The sequence below is a fragment of the Ammospiza caudacuta genome, chromosome 6 (assembly GCF_027887145.1).
Source record: "Ammospiza caudacuta isolate bAmmCau1 chromosome 6, bAmmCau1.pri, whole genome shotgun sequence".
In the NCBI taxonomy this organism is placed as follows: Eukaryota; Metazoa; Chordata; class Aves; order Passeriformes; family Passerellidae; genus Ammospiza; species Ammospiza caudacuta.
In genome coordinates, this window is record NC_080598.1 from 19,259,234 (window position 1) to 19,280,803 (window position 21,570).

The 21,570-nt window shown below is 49.6% G+C and overlaps 1 protein-coding gene across 1 annotated transcript; it reads left to right on the forward strand.

Moving 5' to 3' along the window:
- Window positions 1–363: 363 nt before the first annotated feature.
- Window positions 364–3,492, forward strand: INS (insulin). Its single transcript, XM_058807808.1, is given in 4 exon segments — window positions 364–383; window positions 385–440; window positions 957–1,160; window positions 3,356–3,492. Coding segments are annotated over 4 exon segments (417 nt in total).
- Window positions 3,493–21,570: the final 18,078 nt, after the last annotated feature.

Genomic DNA, 21,570 nt, shown 5'->3' on the forward strand with positions numbered 1-21,570 from the left:
CTTTTAATTTTACATTTTAGAAGCAGCTGTTGAACCACCTCAATGCCAACAGTGTCTATTGCCAGCATTAGTGTCATTAGTAGTCATTGCAGCTGTAATAGCACCATTATCTCCTGCTAAAAGGGTCACTGATGGCTCAGGACAGAGCTTGGGGAAGTGAAAAGAGCAGACTAAATGAGATGGAAACAGCAAACAGTTGCTTCTACCTTAACCTGCATAAAGACCTGCGGATGCTACGCAGAGGGAAATTAATTTGCACAAGTAGCAAAAATTTTGGCTGGAGTGTCATCAAGGAGGAGGGGCTCTTGGTAGCTCTTGTGTCACTTGGGCGAACGTAAAGCATATAAATATGGGAAAGAGAGAATGGGGACATTACTACCAACCATCTTCATCCCTCAGAGTGAACTTCTCTCCACCTCTTGCTGCATCCTCTTGGGTAAGTTGGATTGCCTCCCTTTTACTTTCTACCTGTTGTGTAGACTTGTCTTCTTAAGTTGATGAAGCAGGCAGTGACAATTGTCACTGGATGACTCAAGAAAATGAGGCCTCCTCAGGTCTTTGAGGAGATTGGGCTGGTTTTGGGCCATCATCACACATTACAGCCCCTTCTGAATGGGCAGAGAGGGTTTTTCCTCTCAAGGGGTCTGCTGATCTTGGCTCTCCAGGGCATGTAGAGGGCTTGGTGGGATGGCTCTGCCAGCCTTTTCAGGCAAGACAGCAGGGAGCCTGAGATGGAGCATAGAGATGGAGATAGACTCATGGTTATAGTCAGTAGTCATTTACTGTCACTTGTAAATCCTGGTGCACAAAGCTCTCCTTCCTTCTCAAACTAGAAGGTCCATCTCCTACTTTAGTCTCATTTCCATGCCAGAGGAGCTGAAAGACACACGATGCTTGATTACAACCTATTTTTACCTCCTAGACTTTCCTGTGTCTGCTCTGCCCCTTAACCCCAGGCCTCAGGCAGCCCAGCATGGCTCTGTGGATCCGATCTCTGCCCCTGCTGGCCCTGCTGGCCCTCTCAGGCCCCGGGAGCAGCCACGCCGCTGTCAACCAGCACCTCTGCGGCTCCCACCTGGTGGAAGCCCTGTACCTGGTCTGTGGCGAGAGGGGCTTCTTCTACCAGCCCAAAGCCCGGCGGGATGCTGAGCAGCCTCTAGGTAAGTGGGGCTGGCCGGTGGGACAGCCTCCTGTCTCTGACAGTGACACCAGGAATGCCCTCCGTGGGGAATGCCAGCAATACCTTCGGCATACCAACAGCCAAGCGTTGCCAGCAAAAAGCTCTTCAGGTTAAAAAGGCAGATGAGAGGGCGGGCAGGGAGAGAGGATTTATGAGGCAAAAGGAGTTGTGCCTGGAAGCTCAAACTCATCTATTTCTTTGCGTGGTTGTTACACCAGCCTGGGAATGTTTGTAGAAAATAAAGGTGGGAGGAACTCGATAAGCCTCTTTCTGCCCCAAGACAGGATCCCCATTGTTGTCCCCATTCTATTTCTCAGTGATGTTTGTCTGCTGCATTCATAAAAACCTCCAGAGAGAAAGCTTCCTCTGCCTTCTGGAGCTGCCCATTCCCAAGATTAACTGACCTTCTTCTTGAGTGTTTCTTCCCAATATCTAACATGAACATCCCTTGCTGTAAATTATTTCTTATCTTCTCATTATTGGACAGGGGGAAGAGCCTAGTCCTTTCATCTTTATGATTGCTTTTCAAAATATTTGAATACTGTTCCCATGTCTAATTTTGACCTCTCCTCAGCTACACAACCCTACTGCATTCCTAGGTCATATTTTCTAGATCTCTAAACATGCAATTCTGCATTTGTCCAAATCCTTGCTGGCTGGTGAGGAGAAGCACACTGAACTGGCTTCCAAGCTTCTAAGTAAGACTGTGAATAGATGAAGAAGAGACCCCTGTGCAAATTGCACCCATTTAATCCTCTAGTTTCAAGATCAACCTTCACTTAACATCCCCTGACTGCAATACATCTCTCCCACCATTTCTCTTCCCATCACATACTGTTTTCATTCATATCCAGTTCTCTCTCCTGTGTATGTAACCACCCTGTGAAATAGTCTTAGGGGTCTTCGTAAGGCGAAACAAGATAATGCCCTAGCAGAGGGTCTGCCCATGATTTGTTTGGGATGTCAGTTGCCCATTCTCTGATTATTCATTTCTGGACACCACCACAAATGGGTTGGAGGTTTCATTAGCCAAACTACCTAAATACTGTACAGAGATTTTTAATTGTGCCAAAAAAATGCAAGTATTTGAGGATTTTCTACCTTTTTTTCAGGACTTTTGCCTGAGCCGCCACCTCTTTGTCACACAATCTGTTTATGTTTACAGTCTGCTCACAGCTGGCTTGAAGGATGAAGACAAGTAAATCACAAAACTTTGATTAGCTATTTCCTATTCTACTTAACATTGGACCAAATTTTTCCCAAATTTCCCATCCAGCACGCTAGCATAATGATTTTCTGTTACTCTTGTGCCTTGTTCATTGCCTCACGCTTTGGGGGCTTGGGGATTTCGCTTCTTGTACTGTACTTGTATTGCCCTAGAAACCACATCTCATTCTCACTTTCCAGGCATTTTCTCTTTGCTGTTAAGGGCTCTTTTCTTCCTGCAGGAAAAACTCACTGATTTATTTGCCATTTTCCATATTTTCATTGGGCAACTAAAACCTGAACAGATCTGTGCACAAGTTTTCAAGTTCTCACCAGCATATAATCATTCTGTTGAGTGTTATCCGTGTCCAAATACCCTAATTTATCATTGCTTCTAAAAACTTGTCCCCAGCTGTGAACACAGACACACACAAAAGCTTTTTCTGTCAGCTTGGGGCTATATCCAGGCAGCCAACTGGATATAGCCCCAGGAACAGCTGGGAAATGCACCCAGCCTCAGAACTGGTCTGCCCCTGCAATGCCATGAACATCCCAGTTGTCTGTCCAGGCTCCCAGAAGAGCCTAAAGAGCTCTGTGGTCCCAAACTCTTCTCTGTAGAGCAGACAATCCCATTTTATCATCTCACTTACTAGTTGCTCACCCCAGAGAGGGCTCAGGATTTCTCTTCTTCTCCATTCAGCTTCCCCAGTAAATCTCCTGTATCCCTTTATCCCTCACACTGCCGATAGTCACTCAGCTTGGCCTCTTCTGGACACCACAGGATTATTTTGGGAGAGGAAAAAGGGTGCTACAATCAGCACCAACCTGGAGAAACCTGTGCAACTTCCTTCCCATTTTCCAAACAACTCTGGATTAAAAGTCTGGTGCCTGCCAAGGGGGTGTGGAGGGCTCAGGAGCCAGGGCTGGTTCTGTGTGATGTCCCACACCTTCTGTTCTTCTCCCCTGCAGTGAGCGGTCCCTTGCACGGCGAGCTGGGAGAGCTGCCCTTCCAGCAGGAGGAGTTTGAGAAAGTGAAGAGAGGGATTGTTGAGCAATGCTGCCACAACACCTGCTCCCTCTACCAGCTGGAAAACTACTGCAACTAGCAGCACGGCTGGCACTGGGGAGCTCCTGGGCCAGAAACATGCACTTATGCTACTGCACCTTCAAGCAATTGAATAAATGTTGTGGATCTCTTGGAAGGACTGTGCTGGTTCATGTGTCCACATATTTTAGTCTGCTTTAGGGCGTCAGGGTCCATGCTTGGGTAAAGCACTTTTCAGCCATCACTTCAGATTATCCTTCTGCCACAGGAATGACCTCCATGGGAATGAGGGAGGGAAGGGTATTACACAGCTTTGGAGCAGGTACACGGAGCATCCGGCACACCCAGTGCTTGGAGAACCAGAAGGAGAAGGCAGAGAGGCTTAAACAAGACTTCTCTTGCTAGGGAAACATTACATCTGTAACAATGTCATGCTGATCAACTTCCTGCAGTTCACAGCCCAAATATAGCCAGGCAGCTGGAGACTGAACTTCCTCAGCTACATAATGGAAACAGTAAAGATTAGGCAAAGAATTATGTCACCTATTCATTGTACTCAGAAAAACCATGGATGACCACCATGGCCAATTCAGAAAGTGTGTCTAGCTCCTACTTGTGCTCGTGGGAAGCCCAGGGAGAGTCCCTGCTGTGGGATGTGCTTGTTGTTCACAAGGATATCACAAGCCATGTACTGAAAGTAGATTTAATCCAAGAAGGAGTTTTGAATCTATTCTCCATGTGCTGGGCAGTATCCTTGCTCCTGGTGCTGCAAACCTCTTTCAAGTATCTGGTCCCAGAATTGCCCCTTTCTGTGAGGGAAATCTGCCCAGCAGTGCCAGAGTGACCAGAATGTCCCAGAGCGTAGGGAAGGGCTGTGTTCCCTCTGCCGAGGGACTCCTGTGGCACTCTGCTGAAAGCCATGCAGAGGGGCTCTGTGCCATGGGCTCAGCCTGGCAGAGGTGACAGCAGCAGCAGCCAGGGCTGCATTCTGCTGGTGACAGATTTTGAAAGTTGGTCTGAGAGGAGCCTGTGGTTTTAACAGCCTCATTTCCCAAACCAGTTCCGACTGCCTCCAGTGGAGCTGCACAGATGGAAGCTGCCATCTCAGCCCTGCCAGGATGCATTACTCCCAATCGTATCACAAGCACAAAACTGGCCAAACCACTACAAACTGAAAGGCTGTAAGAGCAGCTGGATGTGCGCTGAAAAGAAGATGCAGACATAAAAAATGAAATCAGAAAGCACTCATGATTTCCCGTGGTGGCCTTCCATACAAATTCCCTTGATGCAGCCAAAAGCTGCCTCCAGGCAGCCTCTTCCTGCAGGTGCCACTCCAGCGCTGCAGTGCTACTCAGCCAGTCCTGCTCTCCCTGACCACCTTTTCATCCCTCTCCATCACCCCTTCTGCTGGGCCCCACTGAATACTCCCAGCAGCAGAGCTTTCAACTGCGACAAGCAGCTTCAGGCCAAAATCATGTGGTTATGAAAGCACAGCAAGATATATTGTGTTCCTGAGCTACTTGGCTCCACCAAACCTCACAGTGTATAGCTCCAGTGGTTTCTAGAGGGGACTCCCTAGAAGCAATTCTCCTACCTATCCTGGTGAACCATGAGGTCAGGACAAGTGTTACTGAAAAAAAAAAAATAAAAAAAAGAAGAAGAAAAAAAAGCAGAGCTATTGCTCATTTTAAGGCCACCAACATATTCAGGCATGCAGCCAAGCACCAGCAATCCCAGCCATCCAGGAGATACCACCCTGATCCAAAAGGCAGATGTTCAGGTTTGCTTGGATGTTCTTGAGGGGAAGGACATCCAGCCATGGTGGTTCCTCCATCTGGCACAGCCCTGTTTATATTGCTGGCACTCCTGCCCTGGCAGCGATGCTCTGCTCGGGTGAGGACAGCTCCTCAGAGATGCCCAGCTCATTTCCTGCCCTCTGCCATTGTTTGGTCTGATCCTTTGTTTGTTTGCTTTTTCTGAGTGCTCTCAATTAGGACTTGTTGGGAAATTGCAAATGCCACTTTTTCTGCTGGAAAATGTTGATTCATCAGGATCAGCACACCCCACAGGACTGGACTGGTTTTAGCAAGGCAGGATTTGAAAGAATGAAGGGACATAGAAGGTTTAGGTGCCTGCTCTTCACCCTCTGCATCCAGTTGCCCAAGACCACAAGCCATCCCCAGGCTCTGGGCTACCCAAGGGTGGATGCTTTTGCTTCTGCTGAAAGATTCCAGAAGGTGAGCACCCAGGTCAGGGAGGGACAGATGGCCCCATGTCCAAGGTGCCTGACTCTCTGCAGAGCACATGAAAATGCTGTTGCTTCCTTCCTCCCCAAACAAGAGCTGTGCTGGAGATCAGTGGCCTACGGTGAGCTACACTGCTCTCCAGGAGGTGCAGGAGAAAATAATGCATCAATTTAAAAATTGTAGAAAGCCTACAAAAAAAAATTTACACACTTATGCTTTCCAGAACTGAAAATAACATAAAGGACCAGCTCTTCACTTTTTAAAAGCTGCAGTAAGGTGAAGGCCAAAGGAGAACAAAGGTACTTTCCCCCCTTTTTCTGGAACTCCAGGGAAGAAACCCTATGCATTTTCCACAACGGAGCACATGGCTCCCTGGCTTGCAAATGTGCTGCTGCTGGCTTGCTGACCCTGTGTTGTGGCAGGACAGGCAGCTTTAGCCCCCTACCCCACCTGAACCCAACAGTGGGTGTCCCAAAAGTCCTTCCCAACATCTTTAATGGTGATCCAGGATGGAATTTCTTTGTAAGGCTTCCCTCAAATCCTTGTGCCTTTGCCCAGGCCATTCCCCGTTCTCAGATGTGCTTGGGAGATGTTGGATCTTCTGAATTCCTGCAGGAGAAATGATTCAAGGACAGGGAATGCCACATCCACTGACCTCCCTCCCTGCTTCTCCTCTTGCCAGGCTTTGCATTGTGATCTTTGGGAAGCAAATGCATCCAGTCCCCTTTATTCTGACTCAGCAGTTGCTCTGGAGTGATTTTTGCGGTAGCAGTGGGGCATCATGCCTGACTAAAATATCTTGGCTCTGCTACTCTTGCAACAAACTTCCAAAGGTCTCATGCTCGTGGTGGAGGGCAATTTGAAGAGAATGCAAATAAAGGCTTTGGTTCATTCATGCTTCTTGAATAGAGAATAGAAAGCTGAGACGCAGAGGGGATTGCAAGGCAAATTCCTTGGGCTGCTGAGCTGTTAACAGTGCCTAGAAAAGGAAGGACCGAAGTGTCCCCTGTCTGCCACGTGCACCAACCCGCATCCAAAAGGGCAGAGCTGTGGTTTCCAGGAAAAGGGAGTGACGTGCACAGAAATGGGAATGGGGGCAGCCTCTGCAGGGCGCTGGCCATTGGGTCCCTGGTGCCTGGGGATCAGATCATGCCCTCCAGGTTGCTGGATGGGCTCTGCTGCTCCAGCTTATCTGGAGAGGAAGGGAAGGCTGCCACTTTCCTGGAGCTAATCCGACTCTATTATTTCCTTTCCGGGAAACCAGAGATAGAGAGCTCTCTGTTACTCTGGGAATTTAAGAGATCCACTTTAAGAAATAGTCAGACTATATTCTGGGATTTATGTCTTTTTAACCATCTTATCAGCATTTTAGGAGATTTTAAACCTGCTTACAGCATCTCTCCTTATCTACAGAGTGAGTCCTAATAACAGACTTGCAGCAATGACTTCAGTTGGAAAGCATGCACTGAGCAGATTCTGGTGTTAAGACCTCAAATTCACTCTGTTTTAGACCAACTTCACCAAAGACACCTATCTTGAACAAAAAATAGTCTTTCTTTCTTCTCCTTTCACTCTGGGCAGGAAGAAAACTTTAGGTCAGGCTATAAATTGATCTGGAAAGTCATTGCCAGTGCATTGTCGCTGGCTGAATTATTCCTGCATGCTGTGGGGAGGAAGGAGTGTGGTTTTTTCCAAGCCCAATGCCAGGCTGGCTCTCACATGCCCCCCAGTCCTGCTGGGCAGAGCAGGCAGGAGCAGATCCAGGACAATAACGGGAAGCGAAGCAAGCCCGTAGGAGCACACAAGGAAATGATCTGAGCCTCAATCATTTCCCTCCATCCCTCAATCCTTTCCCTCCATTCCCAGTCATCTTCAGGACTGTCAAGAAAAGGTGAACAAACCTCCTGAACTCCTCTAGCCTGCTTTCTGTTGCTGAAAAGAGACAGCCAAAATACCACTTTATTTATTTATGTTTTTCATGCCTGGTACATGCCAGGAGTGCCAGGATCTCCAGAATGCATGTGGTTGCTCACACTAAAATTTCTCACAAATGTTTTCAGATTTTGGAAGAAAATGGATAGCAGAAATAAATTTGGCTTTTGATTTCCAGGTTGTTGTCATTTGTTGTCGTTTGGGCTTTGTAATGCTGGAATTTGGCAGTGGGGATGTTTTACATAACTGCCAACTTCTGAAATGTAACTTTTTCTCAGAAAATAATGCAGCTTCCTCTTTTCTAATCAGAAAACGGAAAATCAAGTATAAATGACACCACCCACCCTACATTGACGAGAAACCATTCTGTGGAAGTTTCAATGGAAAAAATTCTACCCTTTTTTCCCCTTATCAGAAACCTCCTCCACTTTGGAGTCTGAGACCCAGCAGGGTCCTGTCTCTGCAGACTTCCCTGCCAGTGGGTCTTGCACACCCAAGTTTCAAGCTTGTCCTGTGTGTTTTGGGAGATTTTAAAAACTTATCCCAAAGAAATGCTGTCTTGGCCCCTGGGTTTCTACTAATTTCAGTGGCAAGAAAAAGAAATCATCAAGTGAAAAAGTCAAAGCACATCCAGCTTGCACACCATAGCCTGCTCCTCTCCTGCTTCTGAAGTTGGGTTTTTTCAGTATATCTGCAACCTAAACCTGGCCACATTTTTTTTCCAAAAGCTGGCACCTTGTCTCAAAATAATGAATTTTAACCCCAAATAAGGAAAAAAACCAACCTGCCCCTATGAAATTCTGATGAAAAGGGGAGAGGTTATTTTTCAGTCCTGGTCCTGGTACAGATGTTCTGAGGCAGGTGTTCAGTGTGCAAACCTGTGCTCCTGTGGCATTTTGGCTCCCCAGACCAGGGGTGCTTCTCTCAGGTGTGGGAGCAGTGGCACGCAGGGGATGAGGTCGCTCTCCAGCCCCTGCATCCAGGGTGAGAGGGGTCACCTGGCCCAGCCTGGCTCATGCCTTGAGCCCGTGGGAGGACCACCAAAGGCTGAAGTCCCTCTTGTCAAGCACTCCTCCACAGCAGCTCCTTTGCCCTGCAAGATCCCTGACCTCACCTCAGGAACAGTGAGCAGCACTGAGCACTGACATCATGCCCGTTTCTCCTTTATGGTTTTGACTACAGAGCCTGCATATCATTCCCAGGACGCTTGCCCTTCCTCACCCTGTGGAGCTGTTGCTTTGACTGCCCCGTTTCTCTGTGCATCCCATTTAAGAACACAGGACTGGGAGCAACTTCCAAGCCAGTTGTCTTGTTCCTTGCTAACCTCACATCACTGCCTCCTTCATCTCCAAAAAGAGTTTAACATCCCAAGCTCTCCCTTTAGCCTGTGTGCAGTTTTGGTTTCTGGAACCTTTCCTGAGGAATTCATCCTCTCCTGTTGGGTTTCACAGTGCTCACAACCTGGAAAAGATCCGGGGGTTTCACATATCTGCTCAGAGCAAAGCAATTACCCGTGGCTCTGTCACTGATATAGGGCAACACAAAAATGTTGGGAATCTGTTAAAGCCGGATTCCTGCCACGGCTTTCCCTTCTCCTGCAGTCCCGGCTGCTGCCAGGGGATGGAGCGCAGGTCAGCCCGCAGCTGGATCCACACCCCTGCCTGCAGCTGCCTGGGCAGGGCACGGGGGCACGGGCACCGGGGACCCGAAAAATGGGGGAGAAAAACTGATACAGACCGTGCTGGAGAAAAACTGATAAATACAGGCCGTGCTGGAGAAAAGCTGCCTGGAGATGTGGTGCTGGAGTAAGGCTTTGCACCGAGGCCATGGGAGCAGTGGAGCTGGGGCAGCCAGGAGATGGCTGGAGCAATGAAACAACCTGCCCTGAACCCACAGGCTGCTCCTGGGGTGTCCAGAGACGTGCAGAGAGGATGGGCTGTGTGGCCGATGCTGCTCTTGCTCTTGTCTTTGTTTAAAAGTTGTTTTCCTTCAGGGAAGGTTTTGGGTGCCTTTCTGAACCTCCTTGGAGCTGGGAGCTCCAGCCTGGCGCTCACAGTGCAGGGCACCCTCAGCACCAGCTCACTGTCAGCCTGCAGCCCAGATCCTTCCCGTGCACTCTGCCCAGTATCTCCTCTGATGCAGAGAGACCCGTGACCCATCTTGGGTTGCATGGGCCTGTGTTTTCAAGTCGCAAATCACCTTTGTGAGCAGACCAAGGTTTAGGTCTGCAATAACCTCCAGCTGCAAAGAACCTGGGCTGTGCAATCCTGGGCTGTTGTGGCACTGGCACTGCAGAGCTGCCAGAGCACAGATACATGTCCTGAATGGAAACATTGCAGTTCCAAACTGGGACATCTCCCCACCCAGCTTTACCACAGGGGTGGTGCTCAAATCCTCAGTCCCACACATCCCATTTTATGGGATCCTGGTCCCCATCCTTGGCCATGACACAGCTTTGAGCAGCTATCCTGCTGCTGGGCACAGCCACCAGCCCAGACAGCACCTCCTCTCGGGGATGAGGCCCTAATGAGGGTTATGAAATGATGCTACAGCCAGCAGAGGGAGTGCTCAGAGATTCAGGATGCACAGGGACAGCTTGGGAAGCGCCAAGAAAATGAGAAAATGTACTAAACCCGAGGCGGGAGCGATGGGGTGCTGGAACAAAGCTTCTCCCTGGCCCAGCTGCCAGCCTGGTGAGGCTCAGCCCTGAGAGGATGGGGAAATGGATCTGCCTGGAAATGAACCCTCCTGGAAACCTCAGTACTGGATGAGCCAGAGATGAGGATCCGCAGTGAGAGACCACAATTCTCGAGCCTCAGACTCGAGGAATTTCGCAGAGCCTGTTCCAAACTGCCAAGAGAAATCCCCCCATTCATTCACTTCTGGATTTGGGCTCTTAACTTTGGGCTCTGGGCTTTCCAAATGAAGTCATTGCTGCATCTCAATTAGTAAGGAGCCATCCCTATAGCATTTTATTTCCAACTTATTTCCTTATGCTTCACCTAAGTGCTGGAATCAGGAGGCAGTCTGTGGGCTGGGAGCTGTGGGAAGCTTAGTCTTGACTTTGCCCACCAAATGAATATTTAAGCAGATCTTCATTTGATTTTAGGCCAAACAGAGCAATTTGTATTAGTTTAGTGAATTAAAGACTTAACATCTGGCAATATCTGTAACAGTCTCTTAAATTATTCTCCAGGAAATGCCTCAGTGGTGGCGGGGGCTCTCCACTCACACACAATATCAGAAATATAATTAGTTTCCCAAATGCACACCATCAAAGACTCATGCCTGGTCCTTTCCTAACTGTGTGGATTCCTCAGATTTTTAAATGAAGGCCTTTCAAGAACCAATGGGCAATTTTGCAAACTCATCTCTAAGCAGATCAATAACTAAAAGCAACGTAATGAAGTCAGGTGTCTCTGGATTGTGTTAGGACAAGCCCATGAGAGGATTCTGATGTGGATGAGATAAATGCCATTAAATCACTTGCAGGGTGAGGTTTAAGTGGGGAAAGCCCAGCACTGAGTGTTGAAAAGGTGCTGTGCAGGGTGAGCACACCGCGGGCTGATTAACACTGCATGCAAACCCCATTGCAAGCCTGATAAGAGACAATGGGACACATTTTCACCACTAAATACATCAGGGATGAAAGGGAGCTGGGAGCTGGGAGAAGAAGCAGAAAAGAGCACCAGGAATGACCTGACCTGCCTGAAATCTGCTTTTGTACTGGAGAGCAAGGAAGCTTGCCCTACATATCTGGGAAAAAAAAAAAGCTGAGAGAGACTTGGTGGCAACCAAAATGGTCTGAGAAGGGTCCTGATGGTGCAGAGTGGCCAAATGCCTTCTGAGATTTAATGAAGTTAAGCCCATCTGGACTGGAGTGATGTTTGGTGGGCAAGAGGCAGCTACTCAGAACACGTCCTGTTCCACTGAATGTGTGTCACCCCATTGATTCAAACCCTACAAACCTTCCCAGCTGTCAGCACGTTCAGTGGAACAGAGCCAAGGCCAGAGAACACCTCTGCTTGAAACCCTTCCCTTTTGCAGCCGTACCCTATTCCAGCTGAGATGTGGCAGTGAACCCTGCCACCAGCCCAGATCAAATGAGCAGAATAAATCCATAGGAAGGAAATGTTCCCTCCTACCTGCAGCTGCTTTCCAATTCAATCTTCCTCCCTGGTCAGGAGAAATCTCAAGCAGCTCTGCAGCAGAAGACACTGTCCCACAAACTCTGCCATGTGCTGTGAGCTGGCCCCAGCTTCTAGGTGGAGATGCTTTGACCCGAGACAGCCTGGTATTTCCAGCTTATAGTTACTCAAAATAAGTCTGAGAGGAAAGACAGCACTTGCTTGTGGTGTGGATGACTCCTTCAAAAGCTGAGCCTGTCTCACTCACAGCAAACTGGGACTGGGAAGCCTTCATGAAGATGGAAGGGCCAGTCCTGTGAACGGTTCAGTGAAGGAATAAGGAAAAAATGTAATGCAAAATGGCTCAAGCAGTGATTCATTTGGACTTTTATTATGATTAACTTGAAATCAGCAAGATTTTGTCAGCAAATCCATTTGATATATGAGCAGCCCTCTAAAGTCAGTCTTAGATGGTAATATCCTCCACATGTGCTACTGCAAATTTTTTTGACAACACCTGATGGCTGGTGCAGAAGCAGGAGAAAATTCCATCCTCCAGAAAGATGGAGGCTTTGGTGTGGGGCCTTTCCCCTTGACTGCCACATCCTGGCCCTGCAACCCGTGCTGCAAACCATTTTATTCAGATTTTATATCTGAATGCCACAGAGAGCATCCTCTGTGCAGCCCAGCAGAGATTTGGGCACTCACTGGGGCACAGTGAGGTCCAACACACCAGGGCATTCCTGACAGAACCTTCTCATCAGGGCTGCATGTTTCCCAGCTCCATAGCAGAGCTGTTCCTCCCCACTCCATCTGGGAGCTGGGGCTTGCACGCTTTGCTTTACCTTCCTGACAAAGTCACATTCAGCAGCAGGGTGGCAGAGCTCAGGGGACTAGGGTTGTCTGTCAGAGAGCCCTGGAGCAGCTTGCATCATGAAACAAAGGCTGTCTGGGAGGCTGGCTCCCCACAGCCTCTGCTGTGGCCGTGCCAGAGGAGAGGCAGGTGGGAAAGCAGATACTGTTTGGGTAAATGTGTGTCAGCAGCGTCTCCTCAGGCAGGTGTTGAACATTGGAGCCAGGTAGAGCACTGCCAGGCTGAACCAAGTGAAGTGCCCACACTCCTCTGTGTTTGGTCTGAGTGGCTCTTGCAGCCTCCTGCACCTCCTGCTCCCACCCCACACTTAACTCTGTGCCGGGAGCAGCAGGATTTGGGATGGAGATGCTGCAGCCTGCAAGGGAGCTCCATCCACCATCTGGGCTTAAGACCTCAGGAGATTCTTGCCCCCATCAGATGGTCTTGCAAAAGCAGCACAGGATCAACCCTGGTGCTGGAAACCAGTGGGCAGAGAGAGGCAGGACACAGAGGCTGGCACATTGGTGACCAGGGTGCCATGTGGTGGTGGCAGGGCTAAGAGCAGCCCAGAAGATGGGAACCACCACCAAAACCCTCCAGGCATGGTGGAAGTGGCTCCCTCGGCCCCAGCTTTCTCAGTGGCCTTGTGCAGGTCACGTAGCCCCCTTGCAAACCATCACCCTTCCCTGGATCTCACCCCCATGGGTTACCCATCAGCCAGGGCAGACCTTCAAAGCAGTCACTGAAGCTCAAGGGCTGTTTTCCATTTTATTGCAGGGATCTGGGGCTGCTTCCACTCTGATGACCAGAACCTGACTCCAGCCATGGCTATCCTGGCAGAATCATGCCCAGAAAAGCATGCCTAATTTAAAAGCCAAGCGCCAACATCCCAAGCTGGTTGTTTAGACTAAATGAAAGGTTTTCAGGAAAAAAATCAGCCTGACTTAAATTCCACCCCCCTTCCCTAGGAGATTAGTCCCTATCTGGCTGCCTCCCGAAGGTGGGAGCAAAGGCTCAGCAGTGAGTCAGCTTTTGCTTTGTGTGCCCCAGCTGTGCTGTTACTGCTCTCATGTGGGTCTTTGGGAATACCAGGGTGTCCGTGGGTGCCAGAAGCGGCCACAAAGCTTCAGCCCACAGTGGGTTTGCACCCCAACTGCACTGCTGCATGTGGGGGTGTCAGTGAGGCACCCCCAGAGATATCATCCCCCCAAGACAGCTCTGGCTTAGAGCAGGCAGGACCTGCATGGGTGGGGTCTCATGGATTGGCATGGGAGCTGTTGAAACACCCCAGTGACTCAGCCAAGTGGTGCTCATGTAAGTGAATTAGTGAGTGAGCGAGGGTAGTGCTCAGCCTGCCCAAGTGAGCCCAAAGCCCATGGGCTGACTCACTGGAAACAGGGAGGTTCCCCAGAAAGGGATCCCAAAGCAGCTCACAGGAATCAGCACTTGCAGGCACTCATCCTCTCCAATGACAGGAGCCCGAGTGGGACCCAGCAGCTCTGGCCTGAAATAATTCCCCACCTTGGTCACTGGGATTCCTTGGAGGGAGAGCAACTTTCCTCTAAAAGGAAAGGGGATGCCTGCTACCCATTGCAGGATTCTTCTCTCTCCTTGTATCACATGTAGAGACAAAGGAATTCATTCTATCTCTGGAAAACATATTTTTAATTTTTTTTCTGCTTTGGATTAGGTTCATGGAGAAGAGATTGTTCCAGTCTGGCACCTCTTGTGGTTACTGTGCTTGTTTTGACTAAAAAACACCCGTGTGATCTCTACATAGTTGAAATGGTTGCCTTTAATGCAAAAAAAAAAATCTAAACAAAAATCTCTGCAATTTACTTTCAGGCGAAACAGAAATTTCTTTGGCATGAAGATCTACCTGGTGGACTGAGATGGCTCAGCAAGAGATCCACCTTGAGAAATGAAGGGAGGAGAGGTGGGCAGATTTGGATTTGGAATAGGGACATGATTTCCATCATAGTAATTACACTTGCTGATCATTAGATATGTCCAGGTATTTGCACAGGGACAAGGGCTCACTACAGCCCCCTCTCATAATTTGGGATGCCCCAAACTGGGACCAGCTGAAGTCAAAAGTCACAGGCAGGCAGGGGCCACCTGCAGCTCATACAGGTCAGGCACTGAGGGTGTGCATCCCTTGAGCTCCTCAGGGAACACAGGCAGAGGTTTGGGTCGCAGTGCCATGGGAGGTGGCTGACAGAGCCTGTGTCACACATGGATCATGCAGGGAAAAGGAGCCTGTGTCACACATGGATCATGCAGGGAAAGTGAGCCTGTGTCACACATGGATCATGCAGGGAAAGTGAGCCTGTGTCACACATGGATCATGCAGGGAAAAGGAGCCTGTGTCACACATGGATCATGCAGGGAAAGTGAGCCTGTGTCACACATGGATCATGCAGGGAAAAGGAGCCTGTGTCATACATGGATCATGCAGGGAAGTGTTCGTTCGTGGGGGGTCTCCCTTGGCTGTGGTGATATCTTTCCCTGCAGTTTTCTTTAAACTGTGGGGAAGTTGGATTAGGTGAGGAATTCCACAATTTCTTAGCTTTTCAAATAACATGCCTGCGATATCACCCAGTCTGACTCGAGCTCCCACCTGCCTTGGGAATTCAGTTAACCCTTTGCATGCTGGCTTCACAGAGGGCCTCTCTGGAGCCCGTTATCTCTGGCTGATGAAGAGACTCAAGGGGACTCAAGTGACACCACGGGAGTGGTGCTGGAAGGAGGGGGTAGCGTCTGAATCACCTGCCATTTGGCTCTACCTACTCAGAGAAGCAGTCACTTCCCCCTCAGCCCCAAAATACATTTGGACAGACAGACACACACACACACTCACTCACACACACACGCCTGCACGTGCTACGCAAGCATACCACCTGCTGTTTTGAAAAGCTGACGTGCATGGGTTTTTGGGGAGGGTTACCTTCCAAGAAATGAGTAATTAGCTTAGCAGTCTCCAGGGTCCTACCCTGTGTGAGGTCTCCTGCTCCAGAAGTGCTGGGATCTCAGGAAAATCCTTCTTCTCTCACCAGAGCCTTTCTGAAACACAGCTGGCACCATAAAAAGCCCTCCTCCCCAGCACACAGGACTGTGTTATACCTCCTTGCCCTGTGACACTAATGAGAGATGCCAGCCCCAGCTATACACCTGTCCTTGAAGGTGAGATGAGCTGGTGACACCCCCAGGCCCACCCTGGCTGGGGCCTGGCTCAGGGCACAATAGCCAGCCTGGCTCTGCCAGCACCATGCCACACTATTGCCACGCTCAGTGAATTTTTCAGCAGCAGAATATAAACATTTCCAGTGAAGAGCACTTAGTGTGAGCTGCTTTGCCAAGAGCTGTTGCCTCCCCTTCTTCACTGTGATTATGAGAGAGAGTTCTGTTTAAGCAAGAAAACAAATTGCCCACACATCCTCCCTCCCCATTGGGCATCCATCACCCAGGGCAAGGGCAGTGTGGTCTGGAGGGGATGCTGGCAGCATGGGTGGGCACAGGGTGTCTCTGTGTCACCTGCACTGGGAATGGGAATGAGGTGAGGCTGGAAGTTATTGCAAACTCCCCTACAGCCCCTGCCAGCTGTGGGTGCTGGAAGTCCCAGCCTCAAAGGCAACGAGGCAACAGGGAACAGACTTATCCCTGTTATCAACTGGTGCATGGGGGTGAAAACCAGAGGGAAATTAGGTGGCTTGCGCCGGGTGATGTGCAGATGCAGTGGCAGAGGAAGGCTCTGTATGAGCCCCGTGCTACCCCTTGTCCCCATGCCCACAGCCACCTGCCCATGGGACCCCAGCCCCACATCCTACTTTGGGGTCTTCACTGCTCAGCTCAGGCACGAAGGCATCAGTTGCTAGGCCTGGCAGCACATTTATCCTGCCCAAAAAGCCCTGGCCTGAAGAAGAGATCCCTGACAAGGTGTGAAGCCCTGGCCTGGAGGAGATGCTACCACCCAACCCTCAGGATGAAGACAATGAGAGCTGCAAACAAAGACCAGCACTGAAGCACAGCAGCAATGCAAAAAGAGAGGGAAAAAAAAAAAAAAGAAAAAAAGACACACAAAAAAAGGGAAGAAATGCCTGAAAGATACATAGCTGGGATTCCAGAACCCCTCAGAGGTATTTGGGCTTAGCCAACAGGCTCGGGTTTTTTTTTTTTCCAAGCCATTAATTACACAACAGAGACATATCTGCACCACTCCACCTCTCTGCAGCAAATAAGGGCCCCACGTAGATTGTCTAAAATGCATCACTCTCTGTGCTCCATGCCACCAGCTCCCTTGGGCACTTGGAAAAGTAACCCATTCCATGATGGGATTTGCAGCTGGCTCTTGTGTCTGTTTTCCTGGAGACTATTGAAAGGGTGCTCAAACCATGCACCTCCCAAGGGTGCATCTGAGATGCATGAGCCGCATCCATGGGGCAGAGGGTTGGAAATCCCCCCCTGATCACCTGGGCAGCTTTTCTGAGCTGGTTGCACAACGAGGCCAAGGGGAAGGTCTTCAAGAAGCTGCATCAAGGCAATACTGGTGCACATCAGGACTGCAATCACCTCTGGCATGGCCCATCACTGGCATTGCCACCAGCCACCCAGGAATGGCTGCTCTACTGGAGGGGATCTCAGAAACAGCTGCTGTGTCTCAGGTTTTGGGAAAGACCTTACTAAATGCTCACTTGTTTTCTTTCATGGATCCAGCAATATGCCGCCAGGCTGACCAGTTGATACTGACACTCCTATGGGCAGGATAAAGCATTTTTAAGGGTGATGCCTGAGTTTTCCAAGTGCAAACGGAGCAAAGTGGTGCGAATGAGGGTGCCTTGCTGGAAGGTGAGACACAGACACCATGGTGTGCTCCTGCTCAGAGGCAGGTGGCATCCCTGCACAGCACCTTCTCACTGCTCAGCTCCTCCCTGGGGACCACAGGGATGCCTCCCAGCAGAGCTGCCTCCCCAGAGCATTCTCACCAGGCCCTCCCTGCAGGGACACAGTGATGGGTCACCGTCTTCATTCACCCCAAAGAGCTCCTGGCCCCAGGGGTTTCCTGCTGCCTCCTGTAACAGGTTTCACTTGCAGGATGTTTTGACTCTGAGCCTGCTCTGTAGACAGACCCATATTTGTACAATGCTGTAAAGAGCCAGCTTCATCCCCTGGTGCTTGGAAGAACTAATTGTACCTGAAGGAGCTTTTATTGGTCATTAAACAATCTTGGACCACTTCTCCCCCATGACATTCCAATGGGTATTTTGATGGCAATGTTTAAAAAAAATGGAAAACAGGAAATGGTAATGTGCTTAGCTGTTAATATAGGCACAGACACATCTTACTTCTCTGCTACTCTGTTTGTTGCACATTTTTGACACAAATAATCAGACAAAACTTGGAGTCTTCTGTGTTTCCTCTGCAATGCAAAGAAGCTGGGGTGAGGGCAGGCATTTCTCCTTTTTCACCCTATTCTCTCCTTCTTGGAAATTCCTTTTGGGAAGCTGTTAGCTGAGCTGGAGTCCTCCTTGGCAACCAAGGATAACCAACAGGTATTTGCTGTTCCACAAATAATGGGGAGGGAGAAGGGAGACACTTTTCTCCCTTTCTGGGATCATCTGACTCTGGTACCCCTGGTCCTGCTCCTTTTGGGCCAGGCTGCAGACAGCATCCCAACCAACACCTACAGAGCCTCACTCCCTGAACATCCTTGGTGCTTTTTCAATTCCTCCCTCATGCTTGGCCACAGGGACACCTCTCCACCCCACATGCTCCTTCCCACAGCCTCTTGAGCCTTGTGAGGCTGCTCACACTGCAGCTTTTCTCTGGGGACATTGAATTTTAAAAGACATTACAGGAATATCAAGTCTGTCCAGCCCATAAAAAAAAAAAAATTGCACAATTTGTCCTCCATATAAACAGGGGTGAAAACACTACCCTGTTTTCACTGACAGTGCCTTTTACCACTGTCACAAATTCCTCTGGCACGGTGCAATAACTTACGGTGGAATAACTTCATTTTTGCCTTGCTCAGCAACCTCCAGGTCCTCAGGAAGCAAATGCCAACACCTCTCCTGAGCACCTTGGTCCAGTAAGTGCTCCAAGGCATCGGGAGATCTGGGCAGGAGTTGATATAAGAGTCCCTCTTTCTCTCTGAACATGCCAAAAAAGGTGCCCTGCTGATGCCTAAGGGCAACTGGCTTTTTTACTGCCCATAAAACAATCCTGCAGCAGAAACCCTCTGGGCTGGGAGCGTGGCCTCAAAATGCTCTTGCTACCCAGGGGTGCCAGGAGTCCTAAAACAGACCTGCCCAGCTTCTGATTTTGTTTGTTCCTTGTTGACCAGAGCCCCAGGTGAATTATTTCTCTCACTCTTAGTTCTTTGACTTCAGTTTTTTTGCAGGGACCTTCCATATATCACATCCCCCTTTGCCAGTGAATCTTTCCCGTTCCAACAGTTTAGTGTGGCCCAGGATCAATATATCTCAGCATGCAAGGACACGGTGTTATTGTCAGGTTCCTGGCTTGTACAAAGCAAAGGTATCACTTTCTTAAAGCCACTGAGAGATGGGCTGGGCCAAGCACAGCTTCTCCTCAGCCTTTAAACAGCTGCATCGAGGACTCTGGCTAATCCCCCTCCACTCTCACTATGGATAAGACTTCTTCTAGTCCTCAGTGACCACAGCCCACCCTCACCTTCCTTTTGGCTCATCTTGGACATCTCAGCCCAGACCTGTGGGGCATGTCAGCAAAGCAGTCTGGCTTCTCCTGGCCGTCCTCACTCTCGACACAGGAGGATTTAGAGGGACACATGAGAACACAAACAGGGGTACCCCTGTAGCGCTGCAGGCACTGAACAGCGCCTGAACCAGGTACTGCAAATCCCTGCTCTGCCCACCTGGTCATTTGGGCTCTAGTTGTGAAATAAACCAAATGAGAGTCATGGGGTGTCTTGGTTGGGCTGGGATTAGGTGACCTCTCTTTGGATTCTAGGTGGGAGAGGAAGGGAAAAGTCATGCAAATGCTCCCTTCCCTGAAGGTGTCTGCTTGGCTCACCTCCCTAGCAGCATCCCTGACATCCACCCTGGCCCTGGACCACTGCATTTCTGCAGTTATTTACATTCCTCTGCCTTTGCTGATGCATCCCTGTCTGCGAGGTCCAGGCTGGCCCAAGCTTTCCGGTTTTCCCCCCTTTCCCTGGAAGCTTTCCGGCCCATTGCCACGTGTTGGTGGCCACCCAGGAGAGGCTTTGATCAGCTCAGATGGGCAGTGCCGCCAGGAGGCTTTGCAGTCTGCCCCAGCGCTTCCGAGCTGCTGCTGCAGCAGGGCTGTCCCCTCTGAGTCCCTGACATCCCCTCTGAGTCCCTAACATCTGTCCAGGGCACCTTTCAGATATTGCTTTTATTTCAGCTCCGTCTTATCTTCACTGAGTTTCAGCTCACTTTGGTTGACTTTGCTTTGTGAACACTGTCCTTGCTCCTTGAAAATTTAATGGGAACCCACAATTGTAATTTCTCTCCTGAGCTGCACCGATGACCAGAGGTCAGACAAATGCAGACAAATCCAAGAGGCAGTGGTTTATTTTTACTGTATTTTCAACGTTTTCAGGTGATGCTTTGCTGCAGCCCCATCCACTTCCAAACCAAAATGCTTCCTGGGATTTTGCAAGACCTTTGGTGTCAGTGCTGTGTTCTAGAGGCCTTCCTATCCCTCTCTTTCTGCCTCCCTGCCTCCAGGTTTGCTGCGTCCTTGGCTTTATTGGTCCTTCTGCTCCCCCTTGCCGGCCCTCCTCGCAGGCAATGCCAAGGGCTGGAGTTTGGGGTGGAGGCAGCTATTGTTCCAGCTATCTGCAGTGTAATGTTCCTTATGACTGTATTAAATGAAGGGCGGAGGTCACACATCCCTAGTTTAAATTAGGTTTCGGCTGACCTTTAACAATATTACACTCGTGGATCCTCTCATAACTCACCGAATAAACTCCCCGAGGGTTTTACCACCTCACTCTTTCCTTCCTACTGTAAGGATGCCCGAGGCTTAATGTGCTTCTCTCCAATTTCGCTTTGATTTCTAATCCCATCCCCTTCCTCCCCCCCAATACAGATATATTCACTCCTTTAAAGGTGGGGGGAAAGAACCTGTTCCTTTTCTCTTCTGGGAGACAGCTCTTTCTTTTGTGTCTCTTTCTTCCCTTCCCCGCCCCCCTCCTCTTTCTTGACACAATGCACTATTTATTTGCACTGAAGGATAACTAAGAAGCAATTAAAAGATCAAAAGGCACAAACACAAGTAGATCCAGTGGCAACTTGTGGGGTTTATTTTGCTGTGGCTGCTGCTGCTGCTGCTGAATCTTCATCAAACTGCTGCCGTGTTTTTCCCCCAGCCAAAGGACACCTCTCTTACTGGGTCGCCTCTTCCTCCAAACCGACTTTTTTATGATCGCTATTTTTCACCCCCATTGTTTGCTATTGCAGTTGTTTACTGGAAAATCACTTGTTTTTCTCAGGGAGATTAACCCTCCAAGCTTTCTTTTGTCTACTCTCAGGAGGTCCTTGTGGTGAGCTGGGGGAAGGGAGCAGGGCTCCTTCAGCTATTAACAGTAGCTTACAGCCCCGCTGACCCCCCTGCCAAGGTTGGGTCCTTTCCTTTGATGGGTTCTGCTTTTGCGGGGAGGAAAAGGTGGCTTGCTCTTTGTTAGGACCACCTCTGCTGAACAGTTTGCGAGGACCCACAGCTCGGATTTACTAAGTCCTGGGCATCTAGGAGAAACTCCAAAAGCCCAAGGTAAGGAGAAATCTGGAGCCCTGGCACACGGCAGATGCTCAGTGTCGTTGACAGCCAGGTCACTTCTTTACATGTTTAAATATCAGTGTAGGAGCTGAGAATTGATGCCTGTGGTTGAGTCTGACGAGCACGGAACTGCTTCCTCAGCACCTCCCAGATGCGCCGATGTTTCGGTTGCAGCCTACAGCCCTGACACCGGGACT